This window comes from Sciurus carolinensis, chromosome 16 (assembly GCF_902686445.1).
Source record: "Sciurus carolinensis chromosome 16, mSciCar1.2, whole genome shotgun sequence".
Classification (NCBI taxonomy): Eukaryota; Metazoa; Chordata; class Mammalia; order Rodentia; family Sciuridae; genus Sciurus; species Sciurus carolinensis.
In genome coordinates this window covers 51,717,008-51,739,153 of record NC_062228.1, presented here as the reverse complement: position 1 = coordinate 51,739,153, position 22,146 = coordinate 51,717,008, and the positions used below count along the sequence as shown (strand labels likewise).

At 57.0% G+C, this 22,146-nt stretch overlaps 1 protein-coding gene across 2 annotated transcripts; it reads right to left on the bottom strand.

Annotated features, from left to right (window-relative positions):
• Nucleotides 1–1,117: 1,117 nt before the first annotated feature.
• Nucleotides 1,118–21,979, bottom strand: Atp1a3 (ATPase Na+/K+ transporting subunit alpha 3). 2 transcript variants are annotated; one of them, XM_047529629.1, is made up of 23 exons: nt 21,821–21,979; nt 17,492–17,617; nt 17,329–17,388; nt 16,985–17,188; nt 15,908–16,021; nt 15,658–15,792; nt 14,933–15,050; nt 14,544–14,812; nt 12,526–12,724; nt 12,339–12,448; nt 12,119–12,253; nt 10,205–10,397; nt 9,791–9,966; nt 9,572–9,708; nt 8,418–8,568; nt 7,872–8,040; nt 4,075–4,229; nt 3,876–3,999; nt 3,199–3,344; nt 2,595–2,725; nt 2,038–2,139; nt 1,654–1,745; nt 1,118–1,472 (listed from the first exon to the last, which is right to left on the bottom strand). In XM_047529629.1, the coding sequence occupies exons 1-23, from the start codon at nt 21,824–21,826 to the stop codon at nt 1,444–1,446; spliced, it is 3,081 nt and encodes a 1,026-aa protein (XP_047385585.1). In that variant the 5' UTR covers nt 21,827–21,979; the 3' UTR covers nt 1,118–1,443. The 2 variants fall into 2 exon arrangements, with proteins under 2 accessions (XP_047385585.1, XP_047385586.1); XM_047529630.1 differs by having other exon boundaries at nt 17,492–17,578; nt 21,821–21,978.
• Nucleotides 21,980–22,146: the final 167 nt, after the last annotated feature.

Here is a 22,146-nt window from a genome sequence, read left to right as displayed (position 1 = left end):
GAGATTTCCTTCCTGCCTCTTGAAGTCTGAGGAAGTGGAGCTGGGAGCTTAGTCAGCGCAGGCAGCTAGAAACCTGGGTGATGGATGCTGCTGTGTGACCACTCTCCCCTCTCTGAGGGGTCACAGGAGAGTCCAGGCTTCTGCAGCTCCCCCACTCCCAGGACCAGGGTGTCCTGGGGCTACCAGGGCCCCTGCCCTCCCGCTGCCTCCCCACTCTGCGCCAGAGCTTCTTTGGGGGCTGAAGGTGTGAGAGAGAGTGCACTCCCATGGGCTCTCGGTTCCTGGCCACGGGACTCCTGCACTGGCTGTGGCCCCAGCCCCTGCCTGACTTGCACTCTGGACTGTGTGGGAAAGGCAGCCTCAAGGGAGATGGTTAAACTGCCCAACCAGAATGGCTAAAATTAAAAGGATGGGCAATACCAAGTGGTGGCAGTGGTGAGGAGCAACTGGGGACTTTTATACACTGTTGGATGTAAAATGACACAAGAGCTTTGGAAAGGATCTAGCAGTACTGGAAAGGGGCACAAAGGAATTTTCTGGGCAGATGGAAATGTTCTACACCTCGGTTGGGGTGGTGATTGCACAGATGTAATTTTAAAATCACTGACCTGTACCCTTAAGATGTGTGTGCTTTAATGTATGAAAGTTGATCTGGGTACAGGTGGATTAGCATAGTGACCTAGAGCTCCCATAGCATCCCTTCAGATCCCAGATTTGTTGTTGCCTCCTAGCTGTGTGACCATAAGCAAGTTGCTTTCCCTCTCTGTGCCTCCTACCTTGTGAATATTAAATAAGCTAAGACCCTCATAGTGCTTAGAAGGGGTGAAAGTGAATCACCCTCACCCTTATCACAAAGCCATGGTCTCCTCGGGTCCTATTCCAACATAAGCCCCCGCCCTTGCCATCCTAAGTCTGAGTCCCCTCCATCTCCCTGTTCTCATCCCCTAATCCCATCACCTGGTCAGTGCCAGCTGCTCTCCCTCTAACTTCTGCGGACGATTCGGGGACCCTGAGATCCCACGACTCCCAAGCTGGTGTCAGGCTCAAGTGGGCTCAAGTGAACCACCCGCAGTGAGTCCCGCCCGGGGTCCCGGCCAGAAAGCAAGCATGACACTCGCCCGCTTCTCTCTCCCCAGTGATATATTTGATAATTGTCCAGAACCAGAGATGGCATCAGCCGTCGGGGGTGGCTGAGGGGGAGTAAAAAAGAGCCCAGGGAGGGGCGGGGAGGCAGCGGGAGGGCTGAGGAGGGGGAGGCACAGAAAAGAGGGAGGGGAGGCGGGGCGTGGGGGAGAGAAGCCAGCCAGGGGGGGCGGGAGGTGACGCGGGGTCCGGGGGCCACAGGGAGAGAGGGCCCCTCCCCCAGAATACAAAATGGGGGGTCTGGAGGGAGCGTCCTGGGCTTGGGGACAGGGAGGGGACGGTGACGCGGCAGGGCTGAGGTCAGTAGTAGGTTTCCTTCTCCACCCAACCTGGAGAGAGAGAGAGAGAGAGAGAGAGCGAGATGGAGACAGCACCCCCGACACGAGGAAAGGCGACAAAGACGACGGAAGGGACAGGCGCACAGCCCCTGGGAGGGGCGGAGGGATGGGAGGGAGGGGGAGGCAGGCGGGCGCCCCCTGGCGGCCCTCCCCGCGCCGCGCCGCGCCTCACCCCCGGGGTTCCTGCGCAGGATGAGCTTGCGGATTTCGTCGTAGACGAAGATGAGGAAACTGTAGGGGAAGGCACAGAACCACCAGCTGGGCCTGCAGAGGGAGGGAGGGAGGCGAGGGCGTGAGTCCAGCGATGTCCCATAGCCCTCTGGGCCCCGGGCCTGGGGGGCCTGGGGCTGCAGAGTCCCCTCCCCTCATCGCTGGGAGGAGGCCCAAGGGGAAGGTTGGTGGCATCATAACAGAGGCCGCAATGGGGGACACAGTGGGGGTGTCCAGAGATCCGCGGCTGAGGTCTGGGGCTGGTGGCTCGGCCTGTGAGCATGTCCCTCAAGGAAGGGCTCCTGGAGGGTGTGGAGGTGGGGGTCCTGGGGCCCAGGGCACTCACTTGAGGGGGTACATGCGAAGGGCCACGTCCATGCCAGGGCAGTAGGACAGGAAGGCAGCCAGGGCTGTCTCCTCAAACAAGCCGAAGATCAAGATCTTGTTCCTGGAGACACAGGCGAGGCAGGGCTGGGCCGGAGGGACCTCCGCACCCCCACGCCCCCAGCCCAGAGACAGAGACAAGGGTGCAGGCCCCAGAGACGCACCAAAGGGGAGATGGAGAGAGGCAGCCCAGAGACAACGACGTGTGCACAGACGGGGCAGAGACCCAGAGAAGAGCTGTACCCCGAGAGGGAGAGAGACTCCAGAGACAGAGACGAAGAGGAGTGGAGAGATAGTGACCCAGGAAGAGAGAGAGAGGGATGGATGCACAGAGGCAGTGGGACAAAAAAGTAAAGCAGATCTGGGGACCCGGGCCACCCCACCCACAGACGGAGAGACAGAATCCAAGACACACGTGACCCTTGAGAGAAAGGCAGCTCAGAGGCAAGGGCAGGGACAGAGACAGACACAGGGACAGGACGGACGGCTGCGTGGCCTTCTGGCAGCACGGGCCCTCACTTCATGCCCTGCTGGAACACGGAGTTCCTCCGGGTCTTGCAGATGATCAGATCGGCCCACTGGACCACCACGATGCTCACGAAGAAGGCCGTGTGGCAGGTGAACTCCACCACCTTCCTCTGCTCGTACGTCTGTGGAGCAGTGAGGAGGGCGCAGGTGCTGTCATGTGACATGGCCCAGGCCGCTGTCCCACAGCCTGGATGCCCTTCACCTGCCTCGCTCCCTGCATGGGGTCCCCAGGGTCTCAGATGCATCTCCCCTCTCGGGGCTCATAGCCCTGGGGCAAGAGGCAGATTTTTGAGGAAAGAGAAAGGGTCAGGGCTCTCGTGGTCTCCCAGAGACCAGGGAGCGGAGAGAGACAGGCCAGGCTTGGAAGGGACACGAAGGTACAAGGAAGAAGGGCTGGCAGGGCCGAGAGGGCTGGTAGTTAGGACATGATGCCCAGGGTATGCTGGGCCAAGAGCTTGGGGTCCTGTGTGCTGGGCGAGGGTCTGGTGCTGCCCCTGGGGTGGAGGGGTCCTGATAGGACTTGGCCCCTGCGTGGCTGGGACAGCTCAGCTGAGGCCCCTCTGTGGCTTGGAGGATGCCCACCCGCCCTGCTCACCCATTGCTGCCCATAACTGTCCTCCAGGTCATTGACGGTGCGGTCATCCCAGTTGAGCCGGATGCCCACCAGGTTGCCGGGTAGGAAGCCATTTTCTGCCAGGATCACAAAGTAGGAAAAGAAGCCACCAAGAGCCTGGATCATCCCTAGGAGAGGAGAGAAGGGCACCCGGGAGAGCTCAGAGCTCAGGTGCCAGTGCACCGAGACCCCTCGAGGCCTCCATGGTGGTCTGTGGGCTGCCTCAGTCCTCTTGCTCAAGCCACATCATCTGGAGATCCTGGCGGTGAGGCCCTGAGATGACCACCCAGGTCAGGGGCCTCAGGGTGGGGTCTCTTCCGGGTGAATGACCTGGAAGCTCTTGCCATCTGACCCAGGCCACCTGAACACTGCAAAACCCTGGAGGACCCTGGTGCTTGAACGTCAGGCCCTCTACGCAGGCACAAGTTGCCCAGGTCTCTGACCACTGCTGCGAAGGCCCTGCTTTGCTAGGACACCCTCAGGAGCTACTGTCCTGCACCTCTAAGACTCTACGCAGCAGGGAGGAGAAGACGGAGACAGTGGGGCTCCAGCCCTGCTCCCAAAGAGCCCCCAGACTGGGCCCACCCTCTTCCACCCTGCTAGGCGAGCACAAGGCTTCCGAGTGCTCCTGCCCGTCAGCAGGCGGCCCTAGCCCTCACCAATCTGCCCGTAGGCCATGCTGATGAGCCGCTCATTGACCAGCTTGTCTGTCCGAGGGTTCCTGGGCTGTCTCTTCATGATGTCACTCTCGGCAGCCTCATAGGCCAAGGAGATGGCGGGGACCTGGGTGGGAGAGGCTGGGTGAGTAGGGATGGGAGGACTCTGCCCTCCTGGGCCTAGGGGTGGCGCCTGACTCACCATGTCTGTGCCCAGGTCGATGCAGAGGATGGTGATGGTGCCCAGGGGCAGCGGGATGTTGGCCATGATGAAGAGCAGGAAGGGCGTGATCTCGGGGATGTTGCTGGTGAGGGTGTAGGCGATGGACTTCTTCAGGTTGTCGAAGATCAGGCGGCCTGTGGAGGCAGGGGTCGGCTCAGAGCTTGGAAGCCCCTGCCAGGGAGCCCCGTACCCTGGCCCTCCCGGCCCAGTGCTCGGACCCCTTCCACGCCCCTGCCCCACCTGCCCACCTTCGCACACAGACCTCTGACCATGTTGCCCCTGCTCAACCATCTTGAAATACACCCATTGTGGACGCCGGTCTGGCCTTTTCTGTCTAAGCTAAACATCTCCCTTCTCCATTGACCCAGTAACCCCACTTCCAGGCCTCTACCCAAGAGAAATGACACTTCTGTCCACAAGAAACCACATTCAAAATGCTCATCATTGCATGATTCATAATGGCCCCAAACCAGAGCCAACCCAACGCCATGGCGGGTGAGTAGTGAAGGAATCAGAATACCCATACCACGGAACAGAGCGCAGCAAGGGAAAGAAAGGAAGACGGGCGCAGCAACCCCACGGCTGAACCCCAGGTGCTGCTGAGTGAGAAAAGCCAGACCCCAGAGCTTCCAGACTGTGTGATCCCATGTAGCTAAGGTTCGACACTAATCTGTGGAGCTGAAAATCAGGGTGGTGCTATTTCTAGAAGAGCGACGCAGACTGGGAGGGGACACACTTGAATCGGGGGTGGGTGTGTGTCTCTCTTGACTGGAGCATGGTGGTCACACAGGTGTGTATCTCTGCAAAAATCTCTCATCACCTTTCTCACAGTATGTGTGTTAAACGGGATCAGGCCCAGCACAGTGGCACATGCCTGTAACCCCAGCTCCTCGGGAAGCTGAGGCAGGGGAATGGCAAGTTCAAGACTGGTCTGGGAAACTTCATGAGACCCTGTCCTAAAAGAAAAAATAAGTTGGGCACCATGGTGCCCCACTGTAATCCCAGTGTCTTGGGAGGCTAAGGCAGGAGGATTGCAAGTATGAGGCCAGCCTCAGCCACTTGGAGAGATCCTATCTCAAAATAAAAAAATAAAAAGGGCTGGGGGTAGCTCAGTGGTTAAACACCCCTGGGTTCAATCCCTGGTACCAAAAAATAAAAAATAAAAACATAAAACCACACTAAGTTATCACCTAAGATTGGCTATTATCAGAACTAAAAGGGGAGAAGGTGGAGAAAAGGAAACCCGTGCACACTGCTGGTGGGAATGTAAGTTAGAATAGTCACTTCAGAAAACAGTTTGGAGGTTCCTCAAAAAACTAGAAATGGAAATACCATAGGATCCAGCACTCCTACTCCTGAGTACACACCCAAAGGAAAGGAAAACAGGCTTTGGAAGAGATGTCTGCACTGCCATGTTTACTGCAGGACTCTTCCCAGCAGTCAAGACTTGGAATCAACACAGGTGTCCATCCGTGGATGAATAAATAAAGTGTGGTACAAAACACAGTGGAATACTATTCAGCCATAAAAAGGATGAAATCCTGTCATTTGCAACAACATGGATGGGATTGGAGATCATAGTGAGTGAAATAAGCCAGGCACAGAAAGACTAGTGCCACTGATTCTACGTACAGAATCTCAAAATATTGATCTCAGGGCTGGGAGTGTAGCTCAGAGGTTGAGCCCTCACCCAGCATATTCGCCACACATGCTCCTGTGCGTGTGCGCGCGCACACACACATGGGTGATCTCATTGGGGAGGATGGGGAGACGTTGATCAATGGGGGCTAACTTACTATTAAAGGGTCAGGGACTAAGGATGTACCTCACTGTTAGAGTGCCTGCTGAGCACGTGCAAGGTCCTGTGTTCCATCCCCAGCACCAAAAAAATTTTAAAAAAAGAAAAAGAAAAAAAAAAAAAAAGAAATAGGAGCAGGAAGCCGTGGTGGGCTTTTGCACAGCTGGGTAACTCCAGATACAAGTTATGTATTGCATAGCTCAAAAAGCTAGAAGAGTCAGGCACAGTGGCACATGCCTGTAATCCCAGAGACTCAGGAGGCCCAGGCAGGAGGATTTCAAGTTTGAGCCCAGCCTCAGCAATTTAGCAAGGCCCTAAGCATGTTAGTGGGACCCTGTCTCAAAATTTAAAAAAATAAAAAGGGCTGGGGATGTAAATTAGTGGTAAAGCATCCCTGGGTTCCATCCCCAGTATAAAATAAAAGCTAGAAAAAAAGGACGTTGACTAGTTTTGCCATGAAGAAATAATGTTTGAGGAGACGGGTGTGCTTAACCTGATTGAAACATTGCGCCATGTATGTTTATACTGAAACATCACATGGTACCCCACTAACAGGTATAATTTTTAAGTAACAGTTTTAAAAAAGTATTGGCCCCACTGGCTGCAGAGAACTGGATCCTGATCACCTTTGCGTAACAAAGAGCCCTGGGTGCCCCCAGCTAACAGCCCTTCTCTCTCCTGGCAATGGCTGCTCTTCGCCAACTGCCCCTTCCTCATGGGTGAAATGATGACTTCGTTGCTTCCCCACGAGTCGGCAGGTAGGGAAGAGACTCAAGGAGCTGGCTGCTGGTCACTTGGAGCTGGGCAGCGGCGGCAAGGGATTCACAATGCCATCCACTCTGCTTATCTCCGAAACGTCCCCTCTCTGAAGAGGCCTTCCTGTCCACCTGTCTAGGTAGGCCTCCCGTCCTTAGTGCTCAGAGTGCCCTGTTTTCTGAGCACCTGTCACATTCTGTATTGTTGGCTGCCTTGGGTGAGGGGTCTCTCCACACCTGGGAGAGCAGGGACCATGTCTGCACTGCTCACCGCTGCACGCCTGGCATCTGCAGGGTGCACGAGGTAGGAGCCTAGTGAGCGTCCGGGCGGAATGGGAACGGGACCTGTGAGCATGCGCGCTGCATGTGCATACAAGAGGGGTGGCAGAAGGTTAGTGGGCTGGGTCTGTCTCATAGGAGACAGGTCAGGGCACTTAACTTGTCACTTGGGCTCAGCTTTACTGTGAGCTATTTTTTTTTTTTCTTTCTTTCTTTTTTTTTTTTTTTGTGGTAGCCATATTTCGGATGGGGGAAGAGAGAAATAGGAAGAAAAATCACCAAAGCAGGAACAGCACTTATTTCTGGATGGTGAGGTTATGGGGGATTCTAATCTTTTCTGCAGTTCTGCATTTTCTGTAATTATGAATTACTATGATGATCAGAATAAAATGAAATGTCAACCAGCCCCTTTGGTGGCTGTGTCTGTCACAGGAGGAGCCTGCACCCGGGCTCCTCCACCTCCAACACAGGCCTGGCCGCACACCCAGCTCCCTCACCCACCGTGCTGGGGCACAGCTCTCCCTGCCTGTGACTCCTGTCCCTGCATGGGAAACTCCCAGCACCGCCCACAGATTCTATTCTGTTGTCCTGCCCAATTGGGAAACTACCTGAACCCCCAGCCCAGGCAGGGGCCGTGGCTGCCACAGCCTCAGGTCCCTGTGCTTCCCGGTGGCTGCACTGGGGAGGACTTTTACATGCTTCCAAGTTGGCCTTGCCCACCAGACAGTACCTGCGCCCGGCCACACAGGCACCTGGGAATGCATCAGCTCAGTCCCGACCCCAGGGAGCCCTCAAGCCAGAGAGTGGGAAGACTGAAAAGGGCAGGCTCAGGTGGCACTTGGGCCTGTGGCACTCTGTGGTCCCTGCAGCTCTGGACTGTTCTCCTCACCCCTCCCTGGCCCCCTCAGTGACCCAAGTCTCCAGAGCCACTGCCAGCTACTCACCCTCCTCCACACCAGTGACAATGGAGGCGAAGTTGTCATCCAGCAGAATCATGTCCGCTGCCTGCTTAGAGACATCAGAACCGGCAATGCCCATGGCCACCCCAATGTCAGCCTTCTTCAGAGCAGGGGAGTCATTCACACCATCGCCAGTCACAGCCACAATTGCTCCCTGGAGGGAAAGAGGGTAAGGATGAGACCCGGGATCCAGGCCCAGCCCTCCTCCCTCAGACCCGGGGTCCAGGCCCAGCCCTCCTCCCTCAGACCCGGGGTCCAGGCCCAGCCTCCTCCCTCAGACCCGGGGGTCCAGGCCCAGCCTCCTCCCTCAGACCCGGGGGTCCAGGCCCAGCCTCCTCCCTCAGACCCAGGGGCCCAGGCCCAGCCTCCTCCCTCAGACCCGGGGGTCCAGGCCCAGCCTCCTCCCTCAGACCCAGGGGTCCAGGCCCAGCCCTCCTCCCTCAGACCCAGGGGTCCAGGCCCAGCCCTCCTCCCTCAGACCCAGGAGTCCAGGCCCAGCCTCCTCCCTCAGACCCAGGGCTCAGAGCCCACCTGTCTCTGACAGCCCTCCACGATGATGAGCTTCTGCTGCGGGGAGGTGCGGGCAAAGACGATCTCAGTGTGATTCTGCAGGATCTCATCGATCTGCTCAGACGTGAAGTCCTTGAGGTCGGTGCCGTGGATCACACAGGCTTTGGCGTCCCTGAGAACATGAAGAGCAAGGGTTCAAAGACAAGACAGACTGATAGATGAGAGACAAACGGGCAGGACCACAGACAGGAGAGCCAGAGGTCCAGGGTTGAGAAAGGAGGAGGTCGCTGGGGGACCAGAGACAAAGAGACACAGGCGAGTGGGGCAGGAGGAAGACGTCAGGAAGGACTGAGGGCCAGTGATGTGGAGGAACATGGATGCTAGTCAGGCAGGAAGGGCGGCAGCCACAGGTGGGCATGAGGATGGTTGGTAAAAAACAGAAAAGGGAGAGAGACACAGAGACCAAACAGAGAAGAGAGAGAGGCAGAAATATGGGGCTTCACTGAATCCTCTGAGGTAGCAACTGTTAGGCAGTCTATTTTATTTTATTTTATTTTTTAGCACTTTAAAAATATATATGTATTTTAGATGTGAATGGACCTTTATTTTATGTATGTATATGTGCTGAGAATTGAACCCAGTGCCTCACACATGCTAAGACACACTGAGCCACAACTCCAGCCCCTATTTTATTTTGTTTTGGTGCTGGGGATGGAACCTAGGGTCTGGGCAAGTGCTGCACCACTGAGCTGCACCCCCAGCCCTAGTCCCCCATTTTTTTTTTTTTTTTTTTTTTTTGCGGTGCTGGGGATCGAACTCAGGGCCTTGTGCTTGCAAGGCAAGCACTCTACCAGCTGAGCTATCTCTCCAGCCCTCTAGTTGCCCATTTTAAAGAGGAGGAAAGTGAGGGTCAGGGAAGCTAAGTGAACTGCCCTAGTTCACACAGTGGTAAGCAGCCAACCCAGGAGGTGACCCACGCCGTGCTAGCCCCTGTGACTGTGGCACCAGGCAGCCACCTTCACAAGAAAACAGAGGATGGGTCCCAGGTGGCGAGCAGACTGAGGAATCCCAAAAAAGGAAGGGGGCGAGCAGCCCAGAGGGAGGCCGGGCCAGAGGGACGCCTGTAGAGACTCCCGATGGCTCTCCAGCGTCCTGAGCTTGGCGCGGCGGCTCACCGTGGGTTGACCTGGCTGACCGGGATGTTAAGTCGCGCGGCGATGTCCTCTACGGTCTCGTTGCCCTCAGAGATGATGCCCACACCCTTGGCGATGGCCTTGGCCGTGATGGGGTGGTCGCCTGTGACCATGATGACCTGCGGGCATTGTGCTTTAGGGATGGTCTGGCCTCTCCCCACGGCCCGGGTCCCTCTCTTCCCCAGCTCCCTCCGGCCACACCTTGATGCCTGCGCTCCGGCACTTGCCCACGGCGTCAGGGACGGCTGCCCGGGGAGGGTCGATCATGGACATGAGGCCCACGAAGCAGAGGTTGTCTGTGGTGAAGTTCACGTCGTCACAGTCGAAGGCGAAGCCCTTGGGGAACTGCTCCTCGGGCAGGTAGTAGTGGCAGAAACCTGGAGGCAGGGTCAGGGCGGGGGCGTGAGCTGTCCGGAGGCCCCACCGTCGGTCTCCCTAGCCAGCCAGTCCCCTCGCCCCGGCCCCGGCCCGCCTTCACCCAGCCGCAGTGCAAGCTGGGAGCCCCTGCTCTGAGCCAGGCCCGGCTCTGGACAGCGTCACACCCCTCCCCACCCCGAGGAGCCCAGAGAGCAGGCCCAGCCCCTGACCCGCGGCGCGCCCCACCCACAGGCGCACCGAGCACGCGCTCGCCCAGGCCGCCCAGCTCCAGGTAGGCGTTCTGGAAGGCTTCCTTCATCTCCTCGTCCAGCGGCTGCTCCTTGCCCTGCAGCAGGATCGTGGAGCAGCGGTCCAGGATGCGTTCCGGGGCGCCCTTCATCACCAGCAGGTATCGGTTGTCATTGGGGTCCTCGGTCTCATGGATGGATAGCTGAGAAGCACAGAGGCAGGTGTGACTGAGCCACACCCAGAGGGAAGAGCACTGTCCCCGCCCCGCCAGAGCCACGGGTGCGGGACAGAGGTCCAGCTCTGTTCCTCGGAGTCTTACGGCAATCTCTGCTCTTCCCCACGCCCCTTCTCCCCATCTCTGTCTCTGTCTCCCAGAGGACCCCAGCTTGGGCTACATGCCCCTCTCTCTGCCTCACTCCACTCCTTCTCTTCCCTCACCTGACCTAGCTCTAAATCTGACCAGTGTGCCTCTGAAAGGCAGCCAGAATCTGAACCGTTCTCGTCCCTGCTGCTGTCCCCATCCCCAGCCCGGCTGCCATCATCCCACACCGGGGTCCCCAGATTACCCTCCCCACGGCAGCCAGTCTGGAGGTGCAGCTCAGTGGCAGAGCGCTTGCCTAGCATGCATGAAGCACTGGGTTCCATACCCAGCACCAAGAAAAATTTGGTAGTTTTCCAAAAAGTTGAACAGAGTTATGATATAACCTGGGCATCCTCAGAAAGAAATGCAAATACGCGTCGGCACAAAAAGAATGTCCGCAGTAGCACTACTCTTAAGAGCCGAAGGGTGGAAACCCAAAGGACTGTGAGCGGATGCGGGGATAAACACCGCGTGGTCTATACATTGCACAGAAGCTTGGTCTGTCAAAAAGAGGAAGGAAGCTCTGATACACAGCGTGGATGGATCTCGAAGGTCTGAGGCTCCGTGAAAGAAGCCAGACAATAAAAGGCCGTGTGTCGTATGACTCCATTTTCATGAAATGTCCAGAATAGGCAGATCCATAGAGACAGAAAGTAGGTTAGTGGTTGCTTAGGGCTAGGAGGGTGGAGGAAGAGGGGGTGGTGATAGCTAAGGGGTGTGGGGTTTCTTTCTGAGGTGATAAAAATGCTCTAAAACTGACTATGTAGGTGGTGCATATATCTGTGAATAAATACACTAACACTGTTGAGTTACACACTTTAAATAGACGATCATGGCATGTGAAGTATATCTCCGTGAAGCTATTTAAAAGGATGTGAGTCAAGTCCTGTCTCTCCTCTGCTCAGAGCCCTCTTACTGGCTCATGTCCTTCTCAGAGTTACAGCAAATCCTCACCATGGCCCAAGAGACCCCATGGGCTCTGGCCTCACCTCCCACCACTCTGGCTTCCTGGATGTTGTTCGGACAAGCCACACTCCTGCCTCAGGGCCTTTGCACACACCGTCTGCCGCCTAAACACCCTTCCCCCAGATACCTGCAGGGCTCCCTCCCTCAGCACAGTATTTCCTCATGACTTTGTCTTCTAGCACTAGAGTGTCAGTTCCAGAGAGGAGGAACATCACTGTTTTACGCTCTACCACATGCACCCCCAGGACCTAAAACAGGGTCAATGTGGTAGCTGCAAAAAAAAATTTGAGGAATGTGTGAAAGTTGCTGCTATGCCCAAGATCCCTGGCTGGGGTCCACCCTCTGCTGAGCAGAGTTCTTTGCTCCTCTGCATCTCGTTTCAACAGAGATCTCACGATACCTCTTACTCTCAGCTGCAGTCGGCTCCTCTCCCCACAGGCCGGTGCTATCATTCCCATGTTACAGATGGGGAAACTGAGGCTCTGCAAGTAATATCTTGCCCAAAGCAGGACAGTAGGGCAGAGGCGACTGCTGTCCAGGTGTCAGAGAGAAACCGAGGCCCAGGCCGGCCGCCCTGGGCAGCCCCAAGTTTGTACCTGGTATTTGTTGGTGGAGTTGAAGGGGATCTCGGCCACTTTCTTGTTGCGTTCACGCATCAGCTTCACGGAGCCAGAGGACAGCTCGATGCACTTGAGCAGGGCAGACTCGGAGGCGTCCCCGGCCACGTCCCTCTGTGGGAGACAGTGGGGTTAGAGCAGGAGCCCGGGGCAGGGTGGTGGGCACGGCGGGGGGCCGGGAGGTGGCGGCTACACCCACCTTGAGCACAGGGATGTTGTCCTGTCCCCCTTTGAAGACAGCGCGGTTGCAGAGTCCGGCGATGTGGGACAGGGCCACCCACGTGTGTGAGCTCTTGTCGAAGGAGGTCCCTGGAGGTGGGAGGCGCGTGTGAGCCAGGGGCTTCCGAGGCCAGGCGCCCACCACCCCTGCCCTGGGCCCCACCCACCTGACTGATCCTCAGTGGTGTCAGCCTCGTGGATCTGATTGTCAAACCACATGTGGGCCACCGTCATGCGGTTCTGGGTGAGGGTCCCCGTCTTGTCTGAGCAGATGGTGGATGTAGAGCCCAGCGTCTCCACAGCCTCCAGGTTCTTCACCAGACAGTTCTTCCGAGCCATGCGCTTGGCAGTCAGGGTCAGACACACCTGGATGACGTGCAAGGGCAGGTGAGTTGCAGGTACAAATGTTCACAGCCCACCTGCCCAGCCCAAGGTGGCCTGAAAAGAACAGGCACCATCCAGCAATGCTGCCCCCAGGTACAGACCCACAGAAACAGGCCATCTGTGCCCCTAGAGACACATACTAGAATGTTCACAGCAGTAAGATTTATAATAGGCCCGAACTGGAAACAAGCAGAGTCCACTCAGAGGAAGGATATGTTGGGAAATCAGAGATGGAATAGTATGCATCGGTGTAAAAGAATAAATTATTACTGCTTCCAACTAAATGGCTTAAGCTCAAATGTTTAACAAGAAGAGAAAGATAAGAGCCCATATGGAATTATTCTTTTAATATGAAATTTGGAAAAAAAGTAAACTTAGTTTATGCTATTAGAAGTCAAATTTAGGGGCTGGGGAAATAGCTCAGTCGGTAGAGTGCTTGCCTTGTAAGCACAAGGCCCTGAGTTCGATCCCAGCACCCAAAAAAAAAAAAGAAGTCAGATTTAGGGGCTAAAGCTGTAACTCAGAGGCAGGGTGCTGTCTAGCATGTGTGAGGGCCTGGGTTCAATTTCCAGCACCATAAACCCCCCAAATACCTAAAATAGAGGCCATTCCTAGGGGTTACTCTTTGTTGGGGGCTGTGGGCCCCAAGGTCAGGAGGGGACTCCTGGGGGACTCAACCTGGGAGTAGCTGACCTGGTGAGCTCCATTTGCATCATCAAATTGCTTGCTCACAGTACACGCAGTCCTTGGTGTGTGTATTACATGCCAGCTAAATGGCTTTGGACATTTGGGTGTGGGTTTTGTTGTTGCTACTGTTGTTGTTTTGTTTTGTTTTGATACTGGAGATTGGACCCAGGGGTGCTTAACCACCAAGTGATATCCCCAGTCCGTTTTTATATTTTATTTAGACACAGGGTCCTGCTGAGTTGCTTAGGGCTTTGCTAAATTGCTGATGCTGGCCTTGAACTTGCAATCCTCCTGCCTCAGCCTCCTGAGTGGCTGGGATTTCAGGTGTGCTGCACCATGCCTGACTGTGTGGTAGTTCTGAGTATGCTAATGTGGCAAAACTAGCACCACACATTAAATAGAACAGAAGACTCAAGGAGTGGAATAGTAGTCCTAGGGTGGCCCCATTCACCTTGAAAACAACATTAAGGGATTGGGGGTGCAGCTCAGTGGCAGAGCACTTGCCTAGCATGCATGAGGTCCTGGATTTCATTCCAGCAACCCAAAGAAAAGAGAAAGAAAAAAGAAAACCACATTGAATGAATGTACCCAGCAAATACTTCTGGGGTGGGCTTATAACTGGTCATGGGAGGGAGCGCATTTGTTTTTCACACATCTCTTTGTTAGATTTTCCCCCCGCTTTGGTACTTGGAATTTAACTCAGGGTGTCTACCACTGAGCTACATCCCCAACCCTTTTTTTCTGAGACAGGGCCTCCCTAAGGTGCTGAGGCTGGCCTCAAACTTGCAATCCTCCTGTTTCAGCCTCCTGAGTTGCTGGGCTTACAGGCATGAGCCAGCACACCCAGCTGAGACCATTTATTTTTGAACTTGACCTATTCTTCAGACTTTTTGCATGAGTGTGTGCATCTTAACTTTGTGAGTCAAAGAAAGTGATAGCATCGTAGAGCTCTGCGCCCTGCAGTGGTTCTTAAGATGTTTGCTGGTGTTCTATTTGTTTGTTTGGATCAGGAGGTCCCTCCTCATTCAGGGACAGAGGCCCAAGCTGTCCGTATCAAGAACTCGGCAGTCCAGGCCCAGCCCCTCCTCCCTCAGACCCAGGAGCCCAGTCTTACAGTGACGGTGGCCAGCAGACCCTCTGGGACATTGGCCACGATGATGCCGATGAGGAAGATGACAGCCTCAAGCCAGGTGTACCCGAGAATGAGGGACAGGATGAAGAAGGAGACGCCCAGGAAGACGGCCACGCCAGTGATGAGCTGGATGAAGTGCTCGATCTCAATGGCGATGGGCGTCTTGCCCACCTCCAGGCCTGAGGCCAGGGTGGCGATGCGGCCCATGACAGTGCGGTCACCAGTGGCCACCACCACGCCCCGAGCTGTGCCTGTGGGGTGGGCGGGTTTGGGCAGGTGGGATGAGGCTCAGGAAGGTTGTCAGGGACCTGATCCCTGAGGCACATCCCTTTGCTTGCCCCACCTGGGTGTCCTGAGCACGCCCGGCTCACCTTCCACGCAGTTGGTGGAAAAGAAGGTGATGTTCCGAGTCTCCAAGGGGTTGTCGTGTGTGCAGTCGGGAGAGCGGGTCTGGGGCTCAGATTCGCCGGTCAGGGAAGAGTTGTCCACCTGCAGGCAGGGGCAGTAGAGATAAGGCTCTGTCCAGGGCCTGGGGTCAGAGGGCATGTGTCTGGGGGGATTAGGGTGAAGTCTGTGTCCCTGGAGGTGCCCAGGTGGGCCAGGGGCATCTGGGAGGCCAGAGAATGGGAACATGAAGGTGTGAAGGGGACCGGGCTACTTGCCAAGGCCCAAGGTACTTGAGGGTCTCTTAGGCCTGGGGCTGGGATCTTGATGCCCTGAACCTGAAGGAGGAGGGCTAGTTCTGGATCCCTGGGTCTGAGGGAGGAGGGCTGGGCCTGGACCCCTGGGTCTGAGGGAGGAGGGCTGGGCCTGGACCCCTGGGTCTGAGGGAGGAGGGCTGGGCCTGGACCCCTGGGTCTGAGGGAGGAGGGCTGGGCCTGGACCCCTGGGTCTGAGGGAGGAGGACTGGGCCTGGACCCTGGGTCTGAGGGAGGAGGGCTGGGCCTGGACCCCTGGGTCTGAGGGAGGAGGGCTGGACCTGGACCCCTGGGTCTGAGGGAGGAGGCCTGGACTCTGGACCCCCCCTGGGTCTTAGGGAGGAGGCCTGGACTCTGGACCCCTGGGTGAGGAGGGCAGAGCTGGGGCCCAGGCCCACCTTGCAGCCATGGGCTGAGATGATTCGCAGGTCGGCTGGGACTCGGTCTCCGCCCTTGATCTCTACCAAGTCCCCGACCACCACCTCCTCAGCGTTCACCTGCATCTTCTCACCTTCCCGGATCACTAGTGCTTGCTATAGGGTGGAACACAGAAGAGTCACCTCCCGGACTCCCTCAGCTTGGAGGTCACTGCCTGACTCTCTGCCCACCTGCCCACACCCTTCTGGCCCCTTCCTGGGCATTCCTCACCTGGGGAACCATGTTCTTGAAGGACTCCATGATCTTGGAGCTCTTGGCCTCCTGGTAGTAGGAGAAGCAGCCAGTGATGATCACTACAGCCGCCAGCACGATGCCCAGGTACAGCTGCAGCGAGAGGCAGGGGCGTGGGTCATGGCCGCCAGAGCCACTCCCCACCAGCGCCCACCCCCCTTTGTGGGGGTTTCTGGGAAGGGAGCTTGTGTCAACGGGTTTGTGTCTGTTCATTTGAGAATCTGTGTGTCTGAGTCTATCTGTCTGTCTGAGTTCCTCTTCCTGTATCTGGCTGTGTTTCAGTCTCTGGGACTGTATGTCTCTCTCTCTCTCTCTCTCTCTCTCTCATGTGTGTGTGTGTGTGTGTGTGTGTGTGTGTGTGTGTGTGTGTCTTCTTGCCTATATTTAAGAATCTGGGTGTATGCTACTGTCTGTCCATGTGTCTGTCTGTCTGTCTGCACTGGCCTTACATTTGTGGGATGCTGAGTCTCTGTGGATCTCTATCTTTCTGTCTCTCTCTTTTTCAGTCTGTCTCTGTTGGTCTGCTTCTGTCTCACAGTCTGCATCTGTGTGTCCATCTGTGCTCACGTGTCTGAACTACGTAGTAGTGTTTGAATCCGTGTCCTAATGTGCCCGTCCGTGTTCGTTCTGCATGCATATGTAGGCACATGTGTGAGGACCTCTGTGCAGCTGTGTGTGGCTCTGTCTACAGGCATGGCAACTGTGGAGATCATGTCTCTGGTTGGGCAGATGGGCTCTTACCTATGGGCAAGTACCTGAGTATACTCAATAACCTTCTGGGTATCTATCTGGCTGTGACCACCTGGTGGTGTCCATCCCCAAGGTTGCTGTGGTGACACAGCCTGGGGACAGAACCTCAGCTCACACCTCCTGCTGTGTGACCTTGGACAAGTTATTTGGCCTTTCTGAGCCTCTGTTTTCCTTGTACCTGATCTAGTTCTCTCATTGGTGATTTTAGGCTTTGGAAAGTCTAAAGAGACAGGAGGCCTGAGGGGTGGGTAAGTTGTGTCCCTAAATGTGTGAAGTCCTGCAGAGGGCAGGGAGGAGAGCACTCACATTGTCGCCAGAAGGGTCGTCCTCAGTGCCTGCCTGGATGCCATAGGCCAGGAAACAGAGGATGGCCCCAATCCACAGCAGAATGGAGAAGCCCCCGAAGAGCTGGCGGCAGAACTTGACCCACTCTGGGGTGGTAGGCGGTGGCGTGAGTGCGTTGGGCCCATCCCGGGCCAGGATCTCCTGGGCTTTGCTGTGCGTCAGACCCTAGGGGACACAGGACTCACTGAGAACCCTCCCTGAGCAGCCCTGGCATCCCGACGCCTCCCTGGTACCCAGGTGCCCAGGCCTCCAGGCCCGGGCCCTCCGCCCTGGTCCAGGCCTCGGTGCTGGCCGGGCGGCCTCACCTGCACACAGTCCGTGTTGTACTTCCGGCAGACCTCTTCCACGGACATCTTGTGCTCTGTCTGAGGGTCGAGAGAGGGGAGGTGTGAGACGGGGGCCTGCGGGCTGCCGGGGTGAGGGGAGCCGGAGGCTCAGGCGGGAGCGCGGGTGTGAGGCGGGGCTTACCATGGCCACCTCCTTCTTGAGGTCGTCCAGGTCCCGGCGCTCCTTGCCCTTGCTCTTCTTGGGCGAGCCCTTGTCATCTTTTTTGTCCTGCGAGGTGGCGACACGATAGCTGTCAGAGCCACCAGACTGCGGACGAGAAGGGGTTCCAGAGGGACACCGGCCCTGCGAGCCCTGCCTCCCCCACTGGCCTGTCTCTCCACTTCTGGGTGTGGGGCTGTCTCTGGGGATCTCCATCTGTCGCTCGAGGTCTCCCTGTCTCTGCCTGGTGTCTCTGGACATCTCTCAGAATCCCTGCGTCTGGTCATCCAATCGCCCTCACAGTCTCTGCTCCAAGCGTCTCTGGGACTGTGTCTCTGAGGGTCTCTGGTTTCTCTCTTTCTCTCTCTGTCTCCATGGGTCTACGTCCTTCTGTCTGTCTCCTCATCTCTGCATGTCTCTCCCTCTCTTTGGGTCCATCCAACCTTCCTGTGCTCTGTCTCTTTCCAGGTCTGTCTCTGGCTTTATGCCTAACGTTCTGTCCCTCTGCCTATCTCCTGATCCGTCTCAGCAGATCTATTTCTGCTTCTCTGGCTTATTGCTGTCTTAGTCTCTGTCTCTTCCTCTCTCCTATCTCATATCATTATCCCTCCAAGGCTGTTTTCTCTCCCTTGGTCTTTCTCCCATCACTTTAGTTGTCTCGCTCTCTCTGTCCTTGGGACTCTCTGTGATTCCTTTTCTGTCTGTTTCTCTCTTGCATGATGTCTGTCTCCGTCTCCTGGTGACCCTCCCAGGGTCTGCTATTTCTGTCTGTCTGGTTCTCTTTAAGGTGCTGCCTTTTGGTGCCTCAGTTTGTCTCTAAGGACCAGTATTTCTGGTCTCTCTGTGCCTTTCTCCATCTCACTGTCACTGTTTCTCCATCTTCTCTCAAGCTGTCTCCTTCATGATGCTCCCTGTGTTCCCACCTGGTTCCCTCCTTGTTTCACCCTGTCTTCTCTCCCCCTCCCTCATCTCTCTCTGTGTGAGTGTGTGTTTGTGTGTGTGTGTGCCTGTCTGTCTCTTTCATCACCTGGGAGATTCCCCCTGCCTTTCTCTCTCTTCTCTCTCTCTCTCTCTCTCTCTCTCTCTCTCTCTCTCTCTCTCTCTCCTCTTTTTTCTCTCTGGGTTTACCTTCCTGTTCTAGGTCTCCCATATATCACTTCCTCTGTCTTCTTGGCCTGGCTTTATTTTCTGGACCTTTTTTTGGTTCTATGGACATCTCAGGCAGAAGACCCAGTAAATCTTGGGAGATCCCACAGGCCTGGCATGGAGGGGGAGGAAAGGGCACTCCAGGTGTTGGTCACAACTGAGACAGGGGCTAGGGTTGGTGGGGGACAGCTTGCTGTGCACAAGCAGGCAGTCCTGAGGGCCTTGACAGACAAGATGAGGACCTTAGCTTCTCTCCTGGAGGCAGGTGGGAGCCAGAGATAATCTTGAACAGGAATGGGCACAGCAAGGCTCTGGAGGACTGAGTAGGGGCTGAGTGGGATTTGGGGTACAGAGGAACAAGAGGCAGAAGCCTCAGGACTGACTTGAACTGGATGTGGTATAAGGGGAAGGGAATGAACTTCCAGTTTGGGGGCCTGGGAAGATGGGAATGGCAGTGTCCTATGCAGGCAGGAGGGGTGGGCTGAGGCTGGGTGCCTGCAGAGGGCTGCTGACAGATCCTACGGGCCCACAGCCAAGCTGGGATCCAAGGCTCAGCGCAGCTCAGCGCTAATCTCCTCGTGACCTTGTAGAGGCCTGAACTGCCTGCTGTCTGCCCCTAGACCTGCAGGCTGAGTCCAGGGGTGCAGGGAGGGCTGTAGTCTGGAGGTAGCCCCAAGGAGGGGTGCAGGGGTGGGACAGAGGCTTGGCCCCTGGCCAGCCCTGCAGCAGCACTGCGTCTCAGAGGCACAGAGGCTTGGAGGATAAGGAGGTGGCAGATCCTCCATCCTGAGCTCTGTGCCAGGGAGTGGGGTCTCAGCTTCCCCCATGCGACAGACACATGGATGGAGGGATGTGGAGATAACAAGTCATGAGGTCAACCTGGAGAAGTGAGCAGGGAGGTGGGAGCAGGGGTAGATGGGGGTCTGGTAGAAGTGGGGCAGGAAATCTGCCACCCATCCCTGAAGTCTTAGGGAAGTTTAGGGAGCTGCTGCTTGGGTCCCTGTGAGAGCTGGGGCTGGGCCTGATGCCTGGGTCTGAGGGAGGAGGCTGGGCCTGGACCCCCGGGTCTGAGGGAGGAGGCTGGGCCTGGACCCTGGGTCTGAGGGAGGAGGCTGGGCCTGGACCCTGGGTCTGAGGGAGGAGGCTGGGCCTGGACCCCTGGGTCTGAGGGAGGAGGCTGGGCCTGGACCCCTGGGTCTGAGGGAGGAAGGGCTGGGTGCCTGGATTCTTAAGCCTGAAGAGGAGAGTCTGGGGAGCCAGATTCCTGGGTGTGGGGAAGGGGGATGGGTTCTGGACTCCTGTGTCAGGGAGGAAAGCTGGGACTCCCAGGCCCTTCATAGGTGAATCTGGGCTCCCCTTTGCCCTTGCCATGGCCAGACTGCCTTGGGGTCAACTTCCATCTGTTGCAGTGGGGGAACTGAGGCTTTCCCAGTCAAAGCAGGAGGCCCAGATGGATGCACTGTGGGGAGGGAGCACCTCTGAGTGTGGGGACACTCCTGTCTCCCTGTAGATGGCATCTGCTGATCCTCGCCATTTTCCATGTGGTCTCCCTCTGGCACAGCTTACTGGGCCTCTGCACCTCTCCAGTCCCCCACCTCAGGTGCCTGTGGCCCACATCTCTGAGTGCCTCTCCCTGACGCCCCTCTGCCCTCTCCTCTTCCTATCATTCCTGCTGACTTTGCTGTCTCTGGATGGGAAACGTCTGTCTTCGTGTGTCTCCCCTCAGCCTCGGTTTCTCCTTTTGTCTGTCTTTCTCCCTGTCCTACTTTACCTCTCCAAGTCTCTCTGCCTATGTCTCCATGTCTCTTTGTCTCTATATCTATTTCTCTCTTTTGGAGTCTCATCTTCTCTGTGTTTCTCTTTCCATGAGTCTGTCTCTCCCTCTCATGTTTAATCCTTTGCTTCCCCTCCTGTCTCCATTTTTTCCCTGAGGTCCCCCCTTCCCTACCTTCTCTAAGGCATCTTGGCGTTAGTCCTCTCCCCCAATCTTCCCATGCTCCCCTCCTCCAGTCCACTTACCTGAAAGTCATCACTAATTCCCACCTCCCTGCTTCTCTCCCTGTGTCCTCCCAACCACCCAATTCTTCTCCCCACCCCCCCTCACCACCCCAACCCACAGATCTGCAGCCCCATCCCCCACCTCCATCCCTAGGCCCATCAGCCTCCATCCGCCATCTTTCTCCCCATCTCTCCTGTTCCCTCTTATCAACCTTTCCCATCCGGACTCTCTCTTTATCCCACCTACCTTAACCCACCCACCTCCTTCCCTGACTCCCCACCCCAGACCCCCCACCCAGACACACAGGGAGGAATCCAGGGCTGCTGCAGGGGTCAGGTGTTCAGCCAGGGAAGGAGGCGGCATCTGCTGGAGAGACTCACAGACAGAGAAGGACACACGGACACAGAGGCAAGGACATGGCAGGTGCGCATACTCCCCAGCACACATTTGCACTCTCACACCTTCAGCCAGGGGCTGGGACTCAGCTATGGTCCTTTTGCTCCTCCCCCTCTTCCTAGTCCCTCATGCCTGCTCCCCCAGATTAGGGGCTGCACGCCACACTCTGCAGCCCTGGGCGGGTGCACTGCGGAGTGCCCCCAACCAGGCCTGGAAGGAGAAAGAGAGGTCATCTGGTGTCCATCTCCCAGCCTGGACCTATCTCCACCCAACCAGGGGATCAGGGGCTTCCATACACCCAGACTGCACTAACACAGCTCTCGCACACGCCCAGACACCACTGGGGCCACAGATGACCCGCAGACGGTGCGGACAGGGCCTGACAAAGTCAGGAGCTCACACACGCACTCATGCCACACACAATCCTGCAACTGCATACATGCAACCGCACAAGGTCAGGCGGAGATGCTAACGGCCAGCCCACGACCCCACGGATCCCCTCACACAAAGCCATGCCAACATGCGCCACAGACCCCCTCTGATCCGGCGTTCTCCCCACCCCAGCCACAGCCGCACAACCACACAGACCCGCCAGGTCAGCGGGGTCACAGGTCCCCTAAGACCTGGTCCCCGAGCGCAGGGGTCTCAGAGCCCCCGGCCCTCGCACACACCCAATGTCACTGGACTCACAATGTCACACACACACACACACACACACACACACACACACACAGGCGCGCGCGCTGCGCCCTGCGGGCCCCAGCACCTACCCCCATCTTGGCGGCTCCGTGGGGAGAGGCGCGGGTGGGCGGGCGGCGGCCTCAGGGCGGGCTCAGGCGCGGGCTCGGGCTGGGGGCCTCTGCAGCGCCCGCGCCTCGGTCGGAGCGTGCGGCCGTCGGTCCGTCGGTCCCACTGCACAGAGGCTGCGGCGGCTGCCGCCTCCGCCTCCTCATATGCCCGCGCCCGCGGGGGGAGGCGGCCCCAGCCAATCCCGGGCGCCACTGCGCTGATGGACGGCCCGCGGCCCCGCCCCCGGTACTGCAGCTGTCCTCCCCCACCCCCCACCCCGTCTCCGCAAAGTGGCGGCGCCACCAAG